Consider the following 24,176-nt stretch of genomic DNA (forward strand, 5'->3'; position numbering starts at 1 on the left):
CTACCCACCACCCCTCACCAATCCCAAACCTCCCCTGTTTGGGGACCCTTTCTTGGTACACACATATAACATCCAGATAAACTTTCCGAACCAGCAAAAGCAACCACTGAAACAACTTCAAACACCACAGACCAATAAAACCACAATTTAGAAGTTAACTTTCCCAACCCCCCCCCATGCCATTATTTAATAAGGAAATACTGTACAGATATAAAACCCACCCTTTTCCCAACCTGAATATAATTGCTCGAGTTAGTTTCTGTACATATATACACACATATTTACACAGTAATGCTGCAGTCAAGAAAGCAGATGATGTAAAAGTCACAAAGTGAATACATAAATTAAATAACTACCAGCAGAACATTAGGAGAGGTCACGTTGTTCCTACTTGGCAAAAATGCACCATGGGACAGAGTCATTAAGCATACTGCAATGTACCATGCATGTGTCTGTGTCTCTGTGTGTGTATGTGCATACAGGCACGCAAGTCTCACAGCTTCCTGCTGTGTCAGGTTTGTTCATGTGTGTTTCACTTCCCCAGTATGTCTTGTATATGTGCACGTGCCCAGAGGAACCCCTGTCCCACAGCATGGATTTTTTTTCTGACCTGTTCAAGTATATACCAGTGCTTGCTGTGAACCTTTAATGGCAGGAGGCCAGCAGATTAAGAGATCTGTAACTACTAACACATCACAGAGATCCTCCTTTACCTCAGCACCCAGGGGACTGTACCCTTGGCACTGTCAGACATGAGTCCTTCTCTCTGCAATACAGTTTCACTACCTTTTTCTATACACAAGCAGATTCATTCTGTGTCAGTTTTGTTGTCAGCAATGACAGAAGGGTGCCAGAATTCACTCATATGGCATGGCTAGGAGAGAAATTTGGGGATGCTCAAGAGATGAAGAAAGAACTCAAAGCCAATTACAAAGTGGGTTTTGTTGTTGCCGTTGTTGCCGTTCTAATGGCAGACAACCAGGTCTGTCTGCAGTCAGCCCCAGGGAGGTCCAGAGAGCCCGCGGTGAAGATGAAGGATAGTATTCATATTGCCAGTGAGACAGTCAGCGCCCCAGTTTGCCTTAGAGGGGGGAGGAGGGTGGGAGCCACAGGGAAGTGTGGGTGGGTGAATGCAGCAAGGGTCTATGGCTTGGAAATCTATTTGGCTGCAAATTGAAAATAAGCCCTTGTGGGGACAACAATTGGGTCCCACTAGTTACTATCTCAATGTGCCCTGCAGCATCCAGCAGCATGGTAGGTGTGTTCCACATGGACACGCCAGGTGTGTTCAGCAGCAGGGAAGCACTTATGGGAAAGAGTGGGTGCAGACGGGGATCGTGGCTTGGAGTCCGTCCCCATTTGTTGCCAGCAATCCAGTTCCTTTCTCGCACATGGCTCCCAGGGGGTCCTGTGGTGAGCCAAGCATATGCCACGGAGAGGCAGCATAATTGGACCCTACCCTTTGCCAACTTGGATTGAGCAGGAAGGGTGAAGTGTAATTCCTTAGAGCAGTGGTGCAGAAAGTCAGCACAAAGTCCCTTCATCAACACCCCTCATTTTTATCCCCTCCCCGTTCTCTTTTCAGCAACCAAAAATACGTGGGGAAGTGCAACCTCCCACCCTTCTCCATGGGAAGGGCTCATCAAAGGTTGCTTGACTGGAGTGGAGGATGTGTGAAAGGCCTAAGTCTGATCATTGGCTGTGTTCCCAGGCTTGCTTCCATCTGTTGATAAGCAACGGAGGTGGGAGAATATGCCACATTTGATAGAAAGCTCTAAAGCAAAGACTTGCCTATAAAGATCCCTGAGGTATCTCTGATCACTCTAACCTGTCACCACCATCATATTCATTCTCTGTCTCCCCCTCTCTCTTTTGCTGGCAATGTTGCTGTGAGAAACAACCCTGATTTGAAGGTACAAAGGGGCTTTATTCAAGATGGATGTTACTGTCTTCTTGGAGTAAGAAGCTCAACAGCATGCATTGCTGAAGAAGTCAGAAGCAAAGAAGCCCATCCTGGCAACTCTTAACTCCTCCACCAAATCCTTCAGGACATCACAAAGGAACCTTCCTCCCCCCGTGCTCTGGAAATTGAAATATCAATTCCCTACAGGCAAAGTTCGTACTTGCATATTGCTGAGCATTTTGAATGCACTGGGGTTCTTGACTGGAGAGTTCTGACAATGCATGCTGGATTTCAGAGAGAATGGGATGGTTTTTTGCTGAGGTGGTGGGGCCGGTGTGCTTCATTGTCTCAACTGACAACAAGTCCTGACTGCAGCTTTTCTTTCCTACTTACGATGTGACATGGCAAGTTCTGATATTGCCTTCAATGGGAGGCATGATTGGAGACAAAACTACTACACCAGTCTGTGTTGTGTTGCGTTATGGTAAAAAGCTGGTGTAATACTCCAGGAAGGTTTATGATGTGGAGATCCACAGCTGCAAGTTCTACCTGCCAGCTGCTTTCTGCTGTGTGTGGCACATTTTTGATATTTTTTGAATATTTCCTCCGTCTCCTTCATACACATCCTCCTTTAGCAGAGTACATACACTCCAATACCACTTCAGAAGGACATGGCTCATGAAAATACCTCTCAGAGAGCCATGCTTGGGGCTAGAGTGAGGAGGCAAATGTCAGAAACATTGCCAAAGGTGCCTAATCTTTCCTGGGAGGCTGGCTGTAAATATACAGTAGAGGTCACTAAACTGTAGAGGACACAATGGTTTTTGCTCGGTATTCTTGTGTGCAGAAACCTTCAGAGAGGGGAAATGTTCCCAGCCACTGCCCCAGAAAATACTGGTGTTTCTACAGGAGAGAGAGAGAAATGGCAAGAGAGGGGATGTGGAGTTTTGTTAGGCTCTGGCATGAAATCTCATTCTTTTCTGGACAGGTAATAAACAGCACGTGGGTGGTTTTCCAGTATAGACAACACCTGCTGCTAATATTACCTGATTGATTCACTTGAATACTTAGAATGAAAATACACCAAATCTAAAATTCTAAATATATAATCAGAGTTTAATAACATCATCAATTTATTTTCTGAATTATACCCTCCCCCTCCCACCCCCTCCCCTTTATCTCTGTCCCAAAACTTGTTGACCTGTCAGAACTAAAATAAACAAAGCAACCAGAAAAGATCGCTTATAGGAGAAAGGATTAACCTGATGGACACGTGGCCTAATCTATTATGGGAGAAGGCAAAATACCAGGCTCCTGTGGGTAGACCAGTGGTTCAGTCCAGAATTTCCAGTTCTTCTTTTCTGGTTGCCCTAGAGCATTCGAGTGGTTTGTGGCACAGTTAATATTTGCAGAGCACTCGGAGTGTTAACAGTGCTACAACAGTATCAACACTAGATAATGATTTTGGCAAACTATCATCTGCCTATCAGTGGAACAAGGGACAGACCAGTTCGGAGAAAATACGAACCAACTTTCACCCCAGAACACAAAAATCAGAACCTTTAAGAAGAGATTTGAAAAAAGTTCCATTAACTTCTTTTTGGTTTGTTTTCGGCTTAATTTCCCTGCAGAGCCACCCTCCAGGTTTCCTCATTCCAGGTGGGGAGGGACGGAAAAGTACCCAGATAACCGCCAAAGAGATTAGCTGCCCTCGCCAGCTGTCAAGCTCCCCCCCAAGCCCTTAGGAAATACCAGAAATTATCACGAGCTTTCCCAGGTCCAAGATTTCTAAACCAAAGTAGCATTGGAGAAGTCTCTTAATGTCAAAGTGATGGTCCAACCTGAGCGGCCAACTTGATGGTTCACCCCACCACTATCAAGACAGCGTAGTGCCTTGAGGCCCAAACTCCACAGAGAGATGCTGGTACAGAGAGTTTATATGCAAAAAGGAATTGGGGGTGTTCCCATCAAAACATGAAACCCTGCTGGCAAGGCTTGAAGTGACGTTCCGGCGTCTTCCATTCATGAAGATAAAGGTGACAGGGCGATACGGGGGGCCTTGGGGGAACACAACACACATGGGTTTCTCTCTCTCTCTCTCTCTCTCTCTCTCTCTTTTTTTCCTCATTCATACGGCCTCGACCCGCGTAAACCGCTTCCAAAAACGCAGCCTGAAAAGTCGTAGAAAACAAACAGAACTGAAACAAACTTCCCCTCCCTCCCACCCCACGACCTGAATATTCACGAGAAGAGAAACACCAATTTATACAAAAACGCAATAAAAAAGAAATATTTACAAATGAAAGGAACGCCTTCTTGGTGGCCGCTGTCAGAGGCATCTGACAAGCTGCCGTGTGTTCTGGATTGCAGATCGCGCTGTTAATTTGTTTGGTTTCTTTTTTTTTTTTTTTTCTTTTTTCTTTTCCTTTTTTGTCCTTGTAATGAGAGAAGAGGGAAAGAATAAGAAGTTCCCTTACCCCGAAGACTAAGGGGTGGCATTACAAAGACTCTCCCCCTCTTCCCTCCTTAATTTCCTCAGTGAAATGTAAGAAAATATTCCCCTCACCAACCCTGCCCACCCTTTCCTCACACTCTTTGACTTTACAGGCAAATCCCACCCTCCCTCCGCCCCAGCTTTAAAAAATAAATAAATAGGTAAATAAATAAAAGGCCTTCTGTTGGCTTAAAAAGAGAAAGATAAGATAAAATCAACCAGGGTGCAGTGAGGAATGTGAGACAGGTGGCTTTCAGCTCCAAAAAATGTGACTCATAAAGACAGGGCTGCCATCGCTTTTCGGAGTTAGTCCCCAGCAGTGTCCCCATGCCCTCAGCACAGGGCTCTCTCAACCCTTCCCCTGGTGAGCCACAGTCATTGAGACACTGGGACAGACCCAGGATAAGCAGGACAAACTTTGCCATATCTCTCAGGACAGTAGAGGTCGACCCACACCCCCACCTTAGGAGAAAGAAGACATATGAAAGGGGAGTTCAGCTCCTCACTCCTACCACTGTTCCCTTTCCTTTAGTTTAACTTGCATCTAAAATGATACAATGGAAAGAAAAAACCACTCTTATTGATACTAGGTGCACCAGGAAAGCTGTCACTACAACTGCAGGGATGGGAAACCCTAGGCTATTCCAGCTTTACACCTGTGCTAGTATCTCTCTCTCTCGCACACAGAGGCATACGTACACGTACACACTCACCTCAGCCTTGCATGTCTTGTCTTCAGTCCTCAGCTCAAGTTTCTGTGCTCTCTGGCATTTATTCAAGCACACCCCTTCCCAGGAAGACAAGACGTGTACTTCCCCTGTACATTCAATAGTAAATATACATATGTATTTCCCATGGGTGCGCACACCCTCCTCACATATCCACATGTACAAGGAGGCATTTGAAACAGTCCACCAGCCCCACTGCCACCACACACACCCTTTCATGGCATTTTTTTTTCTCTCCAGCACCACGCCAGCATTGGCAGAGGGCACCCTATTCTTTTTGTTCCAACCTGCTGGCCAAGGGTAAGAATGGCAGAAGGATGAAAACCCTTTTTTCCCTGCCCTCCTTGCTAAAAGGACATGCCAAAACAGGGTTGGTGTCCCCTGAAATGACAGTGACAAAACTCCCCACCTTTCCCTACTCTTTAGCTCTGTTCCACTGTGTTTGTTATCCAGACACCTTATAGGATCATGGGATTATTTTGCTTTTTCCACAGAGATTTCAAGTATAAAGTTATCATATATACTCACGTATAGGCTAACCCGTACTACACGCTGTTCCCACCCTTGAAGTATGTCACAACTAGTGAGCAATTCATAGCTAATGAACCAACCCTGTGCCCCTTTCCCCAAACTCCTCTCATTTCAGTGCAAACCAGCATCCTCTGTCAGAGATCCCAGCAGCCTCCCTGACTCCAGGGTTGCTTTCCCAAACTCAGACCCCACTTCCTTTCCATCTCTCCCACTGGTCTGCCACAGATCCAATGGCTGTAACAGCCATAGTGAAACCACTTGCCAGACCTGCAGACAAGCCTTCTCTCCCTCTCCCCACACCCCCCAGCAGACAATTCAAAATTTTAGCGTAAAATTTCTCAGCATATACGCAAATATTTTTCAGCCCTAAACCCCCATAGTCTTCACAAAATAATGTAGCGAGAACCTCAGTATAGCTAACATATAAGTGCATCAAGTTAGTCATGTTATTCCCCCTTCACTTTCTCCACGTCTTCAAACACTACTCTTTTCTAGGCAGTTTTAGGAAGAGTTGCCTGAGCAAGCATATTTTCCTGCATGTCCATTACACTGCTTCTGCTGTCTCCTCCTGCCACACATGTGTGCACATGCCTTTCTCTGCCGGGAGACAGCAAAAGTGAAACACTAGTCACTGCTGCTCCCCCTCAGCCCTTCCCTGACTTTTTCTCCACTTCCTGAAATCACAAGCAAGGATATCCAACTCCAACGTCACTGTAAAGTGCAATGGCCAGGAATGGAGGAGAATGGGAGGAGCAAGAACATGGAAAAAGAGATAAAAGGGGAAGGATGGGAAAGAGGAGGAGGAAGAGGGGAAACCAAAGAGGTGGCACTTGTCACCAGTGCTGCACTACTCAGAACTCCAGTATCCCACAAACTAAGGATGACCCAGGAGAGTAGCCGATGGGATTGATCCCACCCCACCCTCCCACGCTCCACATACACCCCCAGTCCCTCCCCGCGCTCTTCCCCTCTCACTCAAACGTCAGACTCAATACTGGAGAGTTTCTCATAAACATGCCCGTTGCTGGAGCCATTGAAAGCCCTGGGGTTTTTGTTGTTAGGCACACAGGGGTTGGACTGGTTCCCTATACAGATGTCCTTCTGGAAACGGGCTGGCACAGCCCCATGAAGGGCTGAGACCACCGGCTTGTTGGTGGTGACGATGGCTCGGAAGTCTGGCCTGGCTTTGGGCCCTCCTGCCACCACAGGCTGCCTGAAGAAATAAGATTTGCTGCCGTGGAGCAAGCATTGGTCATCCCCAAAAGTGGGGATGAAAGGGTTTTGGGTGACCCGGTCGGGGTAGAGCGACTTGCTGAGCATGTAGCCCCCGCTGCTGCCGGGGTTGTTGTGGTGGTGGTAGCTGGTGGCGGGCACTGAGGACTTGTTGTTGGCAAAGGTGGTCTCACTGGCTGGCATCTCAAACATGTGGGCGTAGGGGCTCCCCTCCAAAAAGCGGCCCTTGTCCTTGAGGCTGACACTGCGGGGGGCCAGGGCCGAGTCATCCTTCTGCAGGTCCACAAAGGTGTCGTAGGAGTGCTGCCGGCGGAGCTTGTTGCGGTTCTTCTTCTGCACCTTGGAGGCAGAATTAGAAGGGCTCTGAGGATATTTGGAGGAGGAGGTGGCGCTGGTGGCCACGGGCACAGGGGCAGGTGGCTGGTCCAGCTCTTGGAGTGAGTTGTCCTCACTGATGTCATACAGGTTGCCGGCTTTCTTGCAAGCCTCACAGCGGATGCATGCCTGGCGGGTGGAGTTCTGTCCCACCCCTGATGGCGTATAGTTGTGCAGCTTAGAAGGGCAACCGCGACAGAAATTAGCCCCAGGCCGGTCCTCCCAGTCTAGGTTGGTCAGGTTCTTCTCCCACGGTGCCGGGACCCCGCTCACAACACCATGCTTATGCTCGTTGCCTCCACCAAACTCACCCGAGCCATGCTTATGGTGGGCCCTGTTGGTGCAGGATCCACTCCCTCCTCCTCCCGTGTCACGCTTAAACTCTTCTCCCCGCTCTTTGTAGATATCTGTCAGGTCCACGTGTTCCCAGTGTGGTGAGTTCTCCTTGGCCCGAAACTGGTCCAGGTAGAAGTCTCGTAGCCCTTCCTTGTCCCTGAAGTAGCGCTTGTGGTCAGGTGAGCGGGGTGGGCGCCGGCGGTAGGCCAGCTCTATCTCATCAAACTCCCGCCGGGACTTGGCAGAGGCTGGGCGCTTCTTCAGGCTGTCCTTGTACTGCTGCTTCCGCCGCTTGGCTGCATTGCCCTCGATGTTGCCATAGGTGACTGTGTGAGTGGAAATGTCAGAGACGTCTGAGCGGATCAGGTCATCATGGGCCCCGCTGCCCCCATAGCGGTCACTCTTGAAGGAGAACTTGCCATAGAGGTCACCCAGCTGGCTGTGCTTTGCAGGGGGTAACCCCAGGTCCAAGGGCTTCTTCCCAATGGACCGCGACTGGGCGTTGAAGGGTGGGTTGTCACAGTCGTAGAGCCCATCGATGGAGCTGGTGCTGCCAATGCTGTGGGGGCGGTGGTGGTGGTGGTAGTGGTCCTGATACACATTGCTGTCCTTCAGCTGGAGGTTGCCAAAGGTCCTTTCCACCTCACTAATATAGTCACTAAAGAGGTTCTCCTCACAGGGGGGGTTGTTGTAGGACTTGCAGTCTGAATGGGTGAAGCTGCGGCGGTGTTCAGAGATATCATAGACCGACGACTCACGGCGGATAAAGTCCAGGGCACTCTGTGGTGAGCCATTGACCCCTGACAGGTTGGCCATGTTCTTGGCTGTCCGAAGTAGGCGGAGGATGTTGGAATGGGTGTTGTTCATAGTCGCTGTGGGGGAGTTCATTGCTGACTGGCGTTCCTCGATGGCCACACCATGGATGCAGCTGTAGATACCCTGAAATGAGAGCAAGCAGGAAGGTAAGTGGTCCTGCAAAGAATACATGAAAGGGGACCTGGACTGGGAAGCACCCTGTGCAGCAACAGCATATTCCTGTAGAATGGCAAGGCCTGTCAGCCTTCCATCATGAAGCACAATCAGACCAAATTAAATCAGACCTGATCTACAAACCCTTGCTGTTCTGCCCCTCTTTCTTACCCCTCACATTTTTTCCTTACCCTCCATTCCTCTTCCTCTGCTTTGCTTCATGTCATATCTGTAGGATATAGGAATACCTGCTTGCATCTGTAAGAGTTACTCAAATCTAGTAGGTGTAACACAGAATTTCAAAAGGGGAAAATAAAATCCTTGCAAACAAAAGCATCAAGACAAATGATTCTGTGAGGATGAGAGGAAGAAAGTCTGGTTTGGCCCTTGAAATTCATCTGTACATCAGTGAATCAACAAGATGGGAGCTATTCTAAAAAGGGAACAGCTTCATTTGTCATAAACTTAGAGACATTAATCACCAGTACAGATTAGAAAAGGAAACAGAGAAAGAGCAGGACTGCTGAATAGGTATTTAGGTCTTTTGCATCTGGTTGAGTGAGGTATAATAGAACTTTTAATTGCATTCTGTTAAATTTAACAGTGATAACAGGCTCCAAATTGACATCCCTGAAAGTGAAAGTCCTCTATTCAACCTCAAATCAGACAGAAGTGCCTGATCCCTCCACATTCCTCACTAGCTCATTTCATCCATGACACAGACTGTTTGCAAGGGCTACTCCTAGGAGCAGAAGGAAAGGGGTTCATTTATTCCCTGGCCTGCCAAATGGTGCCTGCTGATTAATGTCAATTGTGAAATGGACACCATCACATGATGTTACCATGGTTTCTCAGCAACTAGCAGATGATTAACACTTTTCAGACTTTTCACCAACCTGGCCCATGTTTAACAGATAACTCCAGAATGAAAGAATCTGTACTTGGCTAAGGATCACCAAACACGGTTCCCCGTCTCATCTCCAGATTAAAACAGGTTAGAAACTAACAATATAGAAGAGAGGCTGTTCCCCTGCATTCAAAAAGCTTTGTCATTTCTCCTCAACAATATTTTATGTAGCAATTTTATACTCCTTGCACAATCAAAGTTAATTCTTTTACATCAGACACTGAGGTAAAAAATGCCAAGATTTTACCTCACTTCAGAATGGATCAGAAGGAGGGACCAGTGGCTTGAAAGAGAAAAACAAGCTCCAAATGGGACACTGCTAGTTACACTAATAGCAGAAAGATGACTCAGAAATGACTAGACTCTTCTTTAAATGTAAATATTATGCCCAAAGGCAGATTTGCATAAAGCAATTGCTAAGTTCATGTGGTCATTCTTTCTGGAAGGATTTCTGCATGGTTTAGGGCAAGGCTTTTGGTTAGGGACTTCTAAGTGTCCATGACAGCACACTTCTAGTTAACATAAGGTCAGCCAAACAGCTGTAATATAGAGGACAATGAAAAACTCCAGAATTTCTAATCATGTTATGCACCATTACTCAACTTATTGTCCCCAAATCTGGCCTCTTCACAACTCACTTTGGAGGAGCAGACGGTTACAGTTAACTTCTCTTTGTACTGCATTTTCATTTCCATGTGGAATTTCCCTTTCCATAATCATAATCCAGCAGAGACCAGAAATGTCACATGAAAACATTAGATGGTCTTGCAACATTAATGGTGAAAAGATGCCAACCTTTATCCTGCAGACCACCACCCTATGTCACCTGTGTTTTAGACAGTCTTGGTGGATTTACCCATCTCCAGTACCTCGGACTGTCTGAATAAAGCCTCTGTTCCTCACCACTAGCCAATGACACTCACCCTGCTGATGGAGAAGACCACACCAGGCTTGCCAGAGCAGACACCCATGAAGCAGTGGCGGAATTGCCAGTAGAAGAGATGCTCACAGATGAAGGTGATGAGACTGAGGGCCATGGCTGCTCCCAGCATGTAGAAAACACCTGCCATGTTATCTATATCCAGTTGGCTGCTCATAACCTCATTCTTCTCATTGTGACAAATGCCAGTGAGCCACAGTGCTTCCAGCTCCTCCATCTCCCCTAGAAAGACAGAGAGAAAAAAAGAAACAGGTTATATAGCCCTGCAATGGCTAAAGAGCTCCAGCTGGGGCAGACTGAAAGCAAGAAGCTGATCTAAGGTAGTTTTCAGTGGCCATACTCTTTTCCCACTTCTATTACATCCATGAAATATCCTAACTGCCCTTCTGATAGGGGCAGGTGCAATTTGTCACAGGGAAGGCAACTGGATTTTTCCACCACCAGATATTAGCCACAAAAAGCTGTACCACAGGACACAGCTATCACACTTGCCAAATGTCTACAGTGAGATCCTGAAAAAGTTGTCCACCAGATGCCTGAAGACCAGGCCTCACAAGCTTCCACTTTCATATTAGGTCAATGAAGGGAAAAATCAGTGACTGATACTGGTAGACAAGAATGAGTCACTTCTAAATGAAAACGTTGTACATTTCCAGCTCAAAATTCAAAACGTTGATTTTTTAAAATAAAAATGTCTGATTTTGAATTTTTTCCATCATATCCATAGCTCATTAAAACCAGGTGCAATGTTCCCAAAAATATTTGTGCATTTTTATCTGTTTTTCTTCCCTTCAATTCTGTCCAGATTCAACACTTCCAAGCCCTTTGACCAATCAAAAATATTACTATTTTGTATCAGCTAGGAACAAATGTTCTGTAGTCTAATTTCATACCCCACTTACTCCCATTAGGTATTTTCATGAGGGGAGAGTGAGAGATAAACACTCACACACACATACTGAAACATTCAGAAACAAACTAATTTTGCAGATTGGCAATTCTTTTCATGCTGTTAGGAAAGTTAAGTTTTTCACATTGTCAACCTCCAGTCCAGTGACAGGGGGGAAAAATCCATACATTTATGTGACGCCATAGCACAGTCTTTAAAGCTTTATGGAGAACTTATGTCTTTTTCTGAAATAATACATACTAGACTGTTTAGAAGACAGAACAGCCTATTCATCAGGTGGCCAATTTTCTGCCAAAGTATATCAGAACTATGTTCTTTCCATATTTATTATACCATACGTTATTTTCAGATTTCAGAAAAAAACGAAATAAAATAACGTGAATTTTATTTATTCAGAAAAAGGACACATCAAGATGTAAAATGAAAAAGGAAAGGCAGGAAAATATTTTCTAAGAAGGAATTTCTTATCCCATGAATAATTTTTTTTTTTAATAATAGCACTTTTGTCTGTAAAGGCTGAGATGAATTAGGTAACTATAATGTTCTGAATAAAAACTCACTCCAAAATATGCTTCGGAGTCTCAAGTCCTTCCTTGGGTTTTTTTGAGGTTTTGGAAAATCTGAGTTAACCCTTTCATCCAGAAATATTTGTCTTTTAATTTTATAAACTCTGCATGGCTTGATCCTGTCTAGAACTATAAAGAAGGGGATGACCACAGAAAGTCCAGTATAATTAGTGCATTTGGGCATGGCAAAACCTCAAAGGTAGTGAAAAGTTCACAACAGAAATCTTGTTTTTACAAGACACTCTTCACACAAGATATTTTTCAATACACAACTGAGCTGGTTCTATGAAACCTTTAGTGCCTTTGACATTGCTTTTGATGATACTGCTACCCTGCATCAACAACATAAAACAAGTGAAATCCTCACATTTTTGGTGTAATGCCTCTAACAAACTTAATAATCTCCTGTTCTCAAATCTGAAGCACCAGAGCTAGGAACTTCTATTTCTTACATGCAAAACTTGGTATTTCTTAGGAAACCTCCAACTCTTCTTTTTCTTATCACTTACCATCACCAAAAAGCTGCAGAATGGCAAGATCAACCTGGCGCTTCCAGCCTGAGTCCTTTTGAATAGCAATGCCATAGCCGGTGGAGGCAAACACTTTCCCACTCCCAATCGTCACCAGCTTGCAGCCTTCATCTCTGCCAGCCATGTAGTTTAGCACTGCTGCATCATAAATGAAAGCATCCAACTTCCTGCACAGGTGCAAGAAACAAGAGAAGTATAGTACAGAAAAGATAGAATCTGTATGAGTTCAGAGGTTTTCTCAGGTAATTAAGACAAAATGAACCTCTTTCAGATAGACTACAACAGGTTGCATCTTCGCCTTCATCAGAGTTAACTAAAATCTAAGCCTAGAACCTGTTTACAGGTGAAGCTAGAGGACTGTCTATTTCTTTCTGACTCTTTGATAATCATAATTTCTGATCTGAAAGAAAATTTGGAATACAAACATACTGCAAGATAAAGATGAATGAAGAAAAAGTCAAGGGGATCTATACTCCTAAGAATAGCTTATATTTCTTTCATCTCAAAGGAACCTAAAATGCTTTATAAAATGTATCATTAGAATTCAAAGTAGAGGTTGGAGTGAGGAAAAGATTACCTCCGACTGAAACTGCTATCATGACCTAACGGAGCAAAATGTAATTTTTTAAAATTAAATATGGTGAGGACATCATGTTTAACTCCTTCGTTACTGTGAAAAGCACTACTGGATCTTTACCAATGTCAAGTGGCCACGATAGCAGCTTTATGGTTTACCATGCTGAGTAGCTCTTTAGTAAAGAGTGCTTAACTGAAAGCCAGAAGGAAAATTCTGTTTCAACACAGAGAAATCCCCATTATGGGCTGGGACGGGTAGACAGCACAACAGACTGATGAGAACCTTCCTCTCGCTGCAACAAATTGATTTGGGTGTGGGGGGCAGTCTTAGGGGGCTGCATCTGCCATATAACCAAAGACAGCTGATGAATAAAACCTCCCACTAGATCTGAAATGAAGCATTTTCCGATAAAAGACCAAAGACCTTCCACCTTGCACATTCTCACACCCACGCTATCTTTTCAACCACCTCCTGCACATATATTTCCAGTATGGTGATTATCTCACTTCAAGTGCGTATCTGTAGGGAAGTCTGTCCAAGGGTGGATATGAAGCCAGGATGACATCTACTGCAAATGATGAGCTCTATTTCATCCATATATTTCCAGGACAGAGCATATTTATTTCCTGGATGATGACCGTCCTGGCAAATATACCTTCCCAGGATGGCATCCAACAATGGTACAATCATTTATAATGGGCTGTGTGCTTCTGAACCTGGCAAACAAGTTTAGGAATATTCAATCAATTTAGTAATTAAATTGGCTGAACATCTTCATTCGTGCTTTGGAATGAACTTTCTCATAAGAGTGCAACAGGAGTGTAATCAAGAATGTTTTTTTTCACTGGGGCTGGGCTCTGACAACCAAACTGGTCAGCTCTGGGAGGAAGTCTTTAATTATAAAGCACAAAGGCTTGCAAAATGGCAGTGAATCTGATATTAATATAGGATGAGCTCTTCAAACATACTTTTTGCTAATGATTTTTCCCATGTTTCCCAAATTACCCAAGGAAATGCTCCCATTTTATATACTTTCTTATTATTCAAACAACATTTTGTTCAGCCCTTGATACTAAAATATTCCAGAGAGAAGGGCTACTTCCAAACTGTTTGCTTCAAACATACCTTCCATTACACTATATTAGCTAGTGATACACTGGAGTGGGATTAGTCTGACAAGGATTGTTTCAGCTTCCTGATTAACATAATCTTTTATACACAGAAGGAGGGAAAACAAAGGAAATTCCAGATGACAATATAAATGCTCTGAAAAAACCTTTGTCCACAGAGGTCTGTAAGTTTTTCCTGTGTATGTATAAGGACCCATCAGCATAAAACATCCTAGTCTTTGGGACTAATATACACAAGGCTAACATACACAAGGATACAGAAGATCCTCTTTTTTTTTTTTTTTTTAAATAGTCTTATAAGCACTGCAAAACTAGAAACTCTTAAACAGATGTCATAGAAAAACCTGGCTAAGAGAACTAGAGAATTATTCTCCTGTGCTTTCTGTGGTCTTGCTATACTTTTAACCATGGAATGATAATGGAGGCTTATTTTCCAAACCCCACAAAAAATTTTCCAGACAAGCATGCAAAGAAATAAGGTTTCTGTGGTGAATAAGCATGGAAGAAGAAAGCCTCACCCAGTCTTCAGTGAGAACAGTGCATCATCCACCCCCCTCTGATTGAACTTCACCATGTAGCTGTGCATTTCAGGGTAGTTGTTGCGAATGTTCCTTTCTGTGCTGCCATTGGGAACCGTCCCAAAGCGGAAAGGGGGAGAAAAGTCATTGGGCTTCTGGAACTGGAGAGACAGAAAAAGAATATTTCTCACAATCTTTCAGCAAGAAGCAGTCACCTGAATGTGAGAACACACTCTCCTCGGAAGGTAGTTTTTATTTTACTCAATAATGTTTTCTACATGATAGAAGATATTATATTTTACTGTTTTCAAACATCTCCTGTTAGTGCCTAAGAACCACGAATTGAATCTGCACAACCTGGTCTTTTTTGTCCACTCTGGATTAAGTGCATAAAATAACCAGTGATCAAAGATAAAAAGGAGTTTAGATAAAAGGAAAAAGGAAAAAAGAAAGGGAAAAAGTAACAGTGGCTTTGGAACACATTCAAGGAAAGATTTTCAATAAAATCTATGTGCATTTTATCCACAAAGTGTCATTTAGTTTCTAAGAAGTATCTTTTTCAGTTCTGTGGATGCCTTTGCACTTCTTGATTCTGACTGAAGTAGAAACGTAATTAATGGGGAGAGATGCCTCTCAGAACACCTCACAGCCACTTCACCAAATGAATGATCAGCTTTTAAACTTTTGGGCAAATGTCCCATATTAAATGCTATTAGTGGTTGCAAGTCACTAGTAACATTTGATGCCCAGAACAGAGCTGGCAGAATACTCCAAACCTTTTGCTGCTCCCAAGAAATACATTCATCATAACATTCCCCTACGGCTGCAAGGCTGTGAGATTTTATATGCCACTTGCTTAACTCAAGTCATAATCAATGCTCTCTGGGGTTTTACGAGCAGTAAAATTTAGACTGTCAATTATCAAGACTGCTTAAAACCCCTAGAACCAGCAGATGGGAAGGAGCACAGAATTGCAAACCAGGAACTGAATAAGCAGTAAAGAAAAAGATGCAAAGGTAGAAGATAGAGGGATAGATAGATTAGATAGATGATAGATAGATAGATAGATAGATAGATAGATAGATAGATAGATAGATAGATAGATAGAGGAAAGCTCCCTCTTCTTTTGACATATCAAGCAGTAGCTTGCCCGGTGCTTATTCTTGACTCCCAACTGTGACTGTATATTTGGATGATACTGAGAAGCATGCTAAGAACATGCTAATGGTCAGATTAAACCCATTTAGCAGCAACAGTGCACCTCGTACATGAATATATGCAGTCATGTACTGCCACCTTCTATAGTGGAAATATGGCTGTGGTCTATAGCTATAGCTTAAAAAACATGCAGATGTGCCTCGTTCTTGAGTTCTGCTCAAAGCCAGTTTGGAACCTGGTCAACTCATCTGAGGAGGCCAAAGCTACTAAAGCTGTGTATCTCATTCACAACATCTCAGCAATAAGGCCAACCAAGAGCTGTATCTGTGGGTAGATGAACGCACCATCCACATCACCTGTTTCTGTGTACCAGTCAACTCATCTGGTTATGCAAAGAATCATCTCTCCAGTTTGAATGGCAAGATGGGCTGGCTTGTATGTGCACACATGCATGTGTGAGAGAGAACACATGTCCTACTGCTTTAAGCCAACAGAAAACATCAGGGCATTTGAAACACAAGCTGGCATATCACCAAAAAAAGGAGGTTTCACATAGCATAAAACAGGCAGTAAGGTGGCTCTTAGAACCTTGGCACATCCCCTAGGGTTGAAGACAAACTCACAGCTATTAAAACCTTTAATGAAAGCAAACTTTGATGGGAGAGAAATCACTGCAGCATGCTAAAATTATGCTTTTTTACCAAGCTGATTATAGCGACAGCTCAGGGGACCCTCACAAGAAGGGTATTGCCATACCAGGCACAAAGGAACACAGCCTCTCCCCTGATATGCTAAAACAGGAGTTTGCAAAGTGGGCAACTTACTTCCCCAGAGGCTGCAAAACCCAGCCTTGAAGACAGATGGGGCACTCCTCATCCTTATAGAGTCCTCCAACAAAGTCAAGTCAGCAGAGCAAGCAGCAGGCAGGCCCAACCAACATTGGTACGACCTCAGCTTCAGCATGCTCTTTGGAGGGTCAGCAGCTATGAGAGCCTCTCTCTGGGCCAAAAGAGTGTTAAGAGAAAAAGAGGGCCCATCCAATGTCCATTTTATACCTTTACCCTCCATTCCCAGTGTTACAATGTCTACTTTTGTCTACTTCCATCACTGTGTCTATAAACTGTAGTAAGAAGGATTCTAGAGTCAGGCAGGGCTGTGATAAGGGAAATGATCCCACCTCTGAACTATCCTTTGTTCCCCCTGTGTTCAAGGGCCCATCTTAGCAGCCAGAGGTGAAAGGTTCCATATTTAATTTTTAATCTCCTGGGCAATCAATAAATAAGTGAAAACATTCCTCCTGAAGGAAATGACTGGTTTAGGCAACTAGAAAAGCATGTTTCTCTAGAGAAGGAAGCCAGGCTGATGGCTTCTGTGAAACCACATACTGCACATTCAGTCATCATCCCTTACCCCATGCTAATTCCTTAATCAAAATCCAAATTATTCTCCACACACCCGCATGCACACACTTCAACCATAGCCTGGTGGATGACAAGACAGGAAACAGTCTGAAAGGATCCGTATGGGACCCACAGCAGAGATCTTTAGCTTGAATGACTAAGAGGAACACACATCCCCAGACACCTGGTTTGGTGTTTGCAAAGCTGCAAGCAATTGATGCCCAGCTGACTCCACAGTCCATGGAGCCAGAGATAAACAGCTAACTTCTCCACATTTGAGAAGTAATAGTGGTACATGCATGCAGCTTTCTGGCAGGAGATGGCAGCTGAAAAATCCCCATGTTTGTTTCTCACCATAGGTGGGCACAGCTCAATCCAGAGATGGAGGAATCTTCAAAGAGCTCTACAGAGCCCAAACCTGCTGTATCTTTCTGAGCTCACTTCTGCCCCACACAGCTCATACCGGAGGATCAGGAAGACATACAAGTCTTCCCAGAAAATATATGGGACAGATGGAGAAGTGTGTTCTCTGCTGGTAACATGGTAGAGGGACATGTGTGGAGGAACTGGAGAAGATCCATAAGGAGGAAAGTTAATTGACACTGTTGACAGAGTTCAGTAAGGAAAGCCACTTGTTTGGCTTTTCCCAAGGGCTAGGAGAATGGGTCTGGATCAGAAGTGTCAGCCCCAGGGAAGCAGGGCACTTTGGCAGGCTGGTCTAGAAGGAGTCTGAGAGACATGAGACAAGAGCTGAGGCACAATGCAGGGGCCATTACATGGGGGCAGCCAGTGCAGAGGTAATCTCAGTGCCTCAGTAAATATCGACAAAGGAATTAACCACAGATATTGACAGAAAGGGTCAGAATTTAGATTAAGGAGAGAACTCTCCCATCATTTCATGTAAATGTTTCTCCTGCCAGAGCCCTAAGTCACAACTATTCTACACTAGGCATCTGCAAAGAGTGGCCCTGTGAGGCTCTGGCAAAACAATGTGGTGATAACAGGGGAGCGGAATATAAGAAACTGCACCAGTTGCTGAGCAAACCCAGCTGCAAAGAGTCACAGGCAGTGGCAAACAGGGCTGTACAGGTTCCGTGCTTGTAGGAGCCCCACCTCACACTTCCATGCAGCAGAAGCCCTGTCCTGCTGCCCAGCTCTACCTACCTGCCTTGTAGGGAACCCCAGGGCTCAGCTGCAGCCCTGCACCCAAAGAGCCCCAGGAGGATGTGTACCCCACCTGAAGCCTCCCACCTGCTCACCATGAGGCCTCAGTTGTAAGATGCTCCCCTTGTACCCAAGGTGATGTGACATGCTCTCACCCATGAAAGAAATCCCTTACGGAGCTGGCTTCACATCAGATGTGGGGAGGAGATGAATGCTAGAGATGGGGGTGGGAAGCAGACACCAAGCATGCCTAAAGGGCTGGGGTAGCTTAGGGATGAGACGTCTGTGTTCAGAGCCCAGTGGCTCTCCGCCTCTTCAACCCCTCACTCCACAAACGGAAATCAAGAAACATTAAGTCCAAATCAGACCACAGCTTTGGTAAAGCAACCTCTCAGACTCAAAGAGCAGAAATCTTCCTGCTCTGGAGAGTGATAAACACACAGGCTGGGGGCTATTAGCACATTCAGAGTGGAGAGCCCCTTTCCCGCTCCCCCCTGCAACTCGCCATGAGAGCTGTCGGCAGCAGCAGCAGCGAGAGTGGGTTTAAGTGACTTGTCTGGCAGAGCTGTTTCATTAGCAATTTGGAGCCGTGCTGTGCAGAAAGTAGCATTGTTCTCAGATGTTCGAATATCAATCTGCATAATGAAACAGGTGATAGGAGCTCTTCCCATTCAAGCAGCCACGATTGGAGGGGATTCAGGGATGAGGGGAAGGGGTTATGTCTAATTAGCCACAATTAATTTGATGAGAATTTTTTTTCAATATATTGTCTATCACCAAATGGTTCCTACAGAAAAGCGCATCTGCACTTATTTATCTGCCTGATGTAGGCCCTGTTTACACTGTAAAGTGTTTGCCAATAGCATTGAAAGCAGTTTCCGAAACTCAGCAAGCTCTAAAAACAAAAAGGCTGTTTTTTATCAGTCAGTCTACTTTTACACTGCTTTAAAAAAAAATAATCTCCTGCTGGATAACATAATGAGCTGGCAAAACTTGGTGTGAGTGTGTGTACGTGGGTAGTGCCTTACCCTTACACAGCTTCTCTGGGAGGGCTCCTTCCACTTTGTAAGGCCCAGACCCTCAGTTTAAATTTTCTACCATAGGAAGCTCCACAGATCTGACCCACCAAAACAAGGTCCCCAGGTTCAGCTCCTCTGTTAGCTGCAAGTCCAAAAGAGCTTGAGCCCATGTTAGATACTCTGTGTTCAGTTCATTTGCCCAAGTGTTAAGTGCCAAGTTGAGATGCCCCAGGGAATTTCACCCTGGGAGCAGTTCTCTCATAGCCCCTGTGTCAGATTTGCCTACACTTAAGTCTTGATAGACTACGCATGTCCACAGCAAGATGCCCTAACTGACTTGCTCCTGTATCTTCTGTTTCAGCTGGGAAATTAACTCCTTCACAACTAATGGATGACTCTCAAAGAGAGGAGGCTTGTCCTTTTCATAAGCAAATATGTCATTTTTATCCCCAAACTGCAACATGAACAATGCCACAGAATCACAAACCTGGATCTGACCCTGAGAAGATGTCTGCTCTGCCCCTCTCTCTCTGGTGGGTCTCTCCTAGACATCACTGTTCCTGACAGCTCTTCATTCAGCCTGCTGTGAAAGACAGCTGGTGCTGGAGACTCCCCCATTCCCTGGACAACCTATGCCAAGGGCTGTTGGAAAGTTCTTCCAAGTGCCTGAACTAAAGCCTTCCTGTTGCAATCCAACTACCATATTTTCTGTTATCTTCACCGACAGGGAAATCAGAATAGTCTCCTCTTCTCTGAAAGCACATTTTATGTTTTTGAAGATCACTGAGCTGTTTCTTCTCCATGTTCTTGCACTGGGGCTAAAGAGGCCCAGTTTCCTCAGTCTTTCTTTGCAGGCTGTATCATCTAGACCTGCAACCATTCTTGCTGCTGTCCTTTGGCTGTATCCAGTAGGTCTTTCCTTGGCTTGCCTTTGGTTAGTGGACATGCTCTCCACCATACCAAGAACAAGCTGATCAGGACCCCAAGATGCTGAGAGAACATTACACTGAAAAAACTTGCAGCCAGACAATAAAAGCATTGCTAGTGAGAGTTAATGCTCATTATTACTCTCCTCAGTACCTCTCTATGTTATATTCTTTTCCCTCTGTCCTTTAGTCTTGTCATCTGCAGCTTGCAGGTTCTTCAAAGCTGTAACTCTGTCCTGATCTGTATTCAGGTGGTGACCAGTTTGTTTCTGGAATGTCAATCATCACTGTCAGCACCATCTTCAGGGCTTTTACTGTATTCTTTTCTTTATCCAGCTTGATCATGCACATAGATACATCCATACAGCTGTGCCCCATGACCTGTCCTGGTAGAGAAAGGGCTCTACAGATTCCCAGTGTGGAGCCTGCTCTGTCGGTATGTTGGTGCAGGATGCTTTTACATTGCTACAATAGCATCCCAGCTAGGAGTGTGCCAGCCCGAGTGTAGGCAGAAAATCATACTGCAAACCTAAATCATAGCACTGGTACAATAATCTGTGAGGAGAGCAGACTAAAGAGACTGTGCTGCTCATTCCTCTATTACTCATGAATCTCTTGTACAGATACTTCTCAAGCTTCATTCCTAAAGCATCCCTCTTCTCTCTGCACAGTCACCTAGTTTTGACATTAAGAGACATTTTTTACTCCCAGGGTGGAACTCACAGCCATTTCTACATGCCTACAAGTTTTCAGATCCCTCTTTTACCCTAGCTCCAATTTCCTCTCTTCTTCTGCATTCCCTCATAATATCACCCTCCACCTCCTCAGCAGTGGCTGGGACTCCTCACAGCTCAGAATCCAGTCACCACGTCAACTCTTCCTAATTGTTGGGCCCAGTCACAGAAATCAGCCCTAATACTGCAGTGGGAAAAACACAGTTTCTTGACTTCACCAGTCAAACAGTACATGCCTTGATTTATAAACACAAAAAAAAAGAAAAGAAAAAAAAGGGAATGAACAGCATCAAATCCAATATAAGTCAGTTTTGGGAGGGCATAAAAATACCTTGTGCTCCCTCAGACTTTGACTTTGTGGTCTATCTTATTATTCAATACCCGGTGATGTTTCAAATTCTCTGGTCTTGCTTTGCATAGTGTTTCACCCATGAATTCCTCTAGATAAGTCAGAGAAAGGAGTTATCAGTTAGTGCAGCTGACTGCAGCAAAGTTGGCAAAGAATTAAATTAAAGTCACTTTTAAAAGAAGATGTAGGGTGGATCAGACCCACAAACAAGAAGAAAAATATCTATGAATGTCTGGTGGTGAAATAGGGACATGTGTGGGTCAGGGAAGGGAACAGAGCAACCTAGTGACAATGCAGAGGTGAGGAGGGGCAGGTGAAAGCAAAAGAAAGGAGTTCAAATATAGCAACTTTAAAAATAGTTGCCCTTGTAAAATAACTGAGATGAAAGCAGAGATTCAATTGGTGGAAGAAGCCGCCATCACATGCAGTTATTGCCAGAGCAATGCACACAGTAGGATTGTGCAGCCTCTTTGCAAGCTGGATTGCTATGTGCAGACCTGCTCCGTGCTGCTTTTGCACAGAGCAGAAGACTGAAAACCTTGGGCAGCACAGCATCACCCCAAACAGATGGCATTTCAGGGGTCTCATGTCTTCCATAGCCAGACCTACATGCGCATGCTAGGACCACGCTGCCTTCCTGCTGACCTAGGTGTTACAGATACACCGGGCTTGTGGGGTCACTCAGGATCAGACCATCACATGTGGACAGAGTCTACCCATCACCAACAAACCAGCTATCTTCTGGATCTGCCAAGCGTGTGAGCATTACTCAGACTCTGTGCAGCTTCTCCACACAAAAGGTGACACTAAGGCTTTAAAACTTCCTCAACACTAAGGCTTTAAAACTTCCTCAGGACACATTTGGCAGGCTATAGGCTTCAAGTCAGTCACACTGTTAGGTGTCCCTCAAGCACAGGGACCAGAGAAAAACATCTGTAATGGAATCACTGAGCTTCTCACCAGAGGTGAAAGCTCTTTGCACAGGCCTAGTATTAGCAGGTGTACTATCAGATGAGCACAGTCATATCTTTTGCAATTAAGTGGGCCATCTTAGCTAAAGTACACTTAACTTTTTCTTGCATGCATGTAGAGGATGGAGATCATCTGTTCATCCCAGTCATGCTATGTATTCCATCCTTGGAAGTCAGCTTCCTTGGAAGCTAAACACAATGGAGCAAAAGGCACCTACTCAATAATGCCAGGCAAGAACAAAACAGAAGATGCCAGTTAGTACACTCATGTTAATATCATTAGAAGTGTAGATGTTCATTCAGAGGGATAAAATTAACTGATGAAAAAGACCTTGAGAGGAGAGGTGGCAGCTAAGTACAGAGAAGTTTGAAATCTGCTTTGTTTGCACCTGAGACAGCTGGTTAACAAATTATGAAACACTGAGAAATTCAGAGGATGTAGTTTGGTGGGAGAGCAATTCCATTTTTCATCCATTTTCACTAAGAAAGGCGGGTCAGAGCCTCCTGTCTTCTGAGTACTAATAGTAGCCAATCTGCTTCAGCACCTTGTATGTGGGTACCAACCACTAGGCAGTACAGTGAAACCCTATGCAAGTCTGGCAAACCTCCCAAAGACTTCACTGGGCCAGAATGTTCATCCAAGTAGTTAGAAAAGCCTAGTCATCACATTAGTGCAATTTCTTAAGCACCTCTCTAGGCATGGAGGCAAAGCAAAAAGCAGGGCACTTTGAGGCAGGGCAGCTGGGGCATCCCAGCACCATCCCAGAGATGGGAGACAAGGCCTTCCTCTAGCCTTCTGCAGAAAGCTACCTCCCATCTGCAAGCAGACAACAGCAAAGGAATGAAAGCCATATCACTCTCTTGTGAGCCCTGGGGCACTGGAGCAGGTACACCTGAAGCAAGCAAGCCTGCTGGGCCACCAAGACTCTGAGAAAGTTTGACATTAAATAGCCAAAGGTCTGGGAGAAGCAGGGCTCCTTTCCACCAGGTGAAGTAAAAATGTCTGGGAAGATACAACTTCCCAAATATTTATCAAGTATATGTATGTACATATAACTTCAAATGTCACAGTCACTAGGCATAAGCAATGAAAGGTGGGGGGGGCAGGGGGCCTGTTGTATTTTTTTTAATCCTGTAGATCTCATCCTCCCATCCCCTTCCCACCAGCAATCGAGCCCTGATCATTCAGATGAAGGAGGTCAGCTCTCATCTCTCAGGCTGCCAAATCCTGGTGGCAGGGCCATTGTCTTTTATTTGACTGCAGAGTGCCAAGTACATTTATGGCATCGTATAAATAATAAATAAAAATATTCATTGCTTCCCTCTCCACTGATTTATACTGACGCGAGAAGCAGGACAATCCTTTGCTCCCCCACTCCCTCCCCCCTTACGTAACTCTCCAAAGACGGCTTTTTCCAGACAGCCAAACAATTAGCACAGAAGCGACCAAATTTGCCCAGAGCCTCCAAAGGGTTAGCTCCAAGAGATGAAGGAAGATGAAAAGGAAGAGTGGCCGAGGCCTGGGAAATGCCAGGACAGCACAGCAGAAGGAATGCAAAAGCTGCAAGCTAAGGACTGTGCAGTGGCTCTATAGCTGTCATCCCTCATCCAGCAACTCCCACCCATGCCACCAGCAAAGCCCAAGGGGTCGCATTTCTCTCTTTCCAGCAAGGATGAATTAAGCCTACAGTCTGATTCTAGTATCCTCTCCCCTTGTATCTTACCTGCTTAAGTTCCCAACTAAACTGCATACTATCTGGCATTAATACCGAAGAGTCCCATTACAAGTTTTTGCTGCCATTAAATCC

At 44.8% G+C, this 24,176-nt stretch overlaps 1 protein-coding gene across 1 annotated transcript in view; it reads right to left on the reverse strand.

Moving 5' to 3' along the window:
• Positions 1–6,631: 6,631 nt before the first annotated feature.
• Positions 6,632–24,176, reverse strand: part of GRIN2B (glutamate ionotropic receptor NMDA type subunit 2B) — a 203,737-nt gene continuing 186,192 nt past the window's right edge. The window contains exons 10-13 of the mRNA XM_074869431.1: positions 14,648–14,808; positions 12,402–12,589; positions 10,400–10,638; positions 6,632–8,539 (exon numbers count right to left, since the gene is read on the reverse strand). Coding sequence (XP_074725532.1) covers positions 6,632–8,539; positions 10,400–10,638; positions 12,402–12,589; positions 14,648–14,808 — 2,496 coding nt within the window. The remainder of the gene's footprint in view (positions 8,540–10,399; positions 10,639–12,401; positions 12,590–14,647; positions 14,809–24,176) is intronic.

Source organism: Strix uralensis, chromosome 5, assembly GCF_047716275.1.
Source record: "Strix uralensis isolate ZFMK-TIS-50842 chromosome 5, bStrUra1, whole genome shotgun sequence".
In the NCBI taxonomy this organism is placed as follows: domain Eukaryota; kingdom Metazoa; phylum Chordata; class Aves; order Strigiformes; family Strigidae; genus Strix; species Strix uralensis.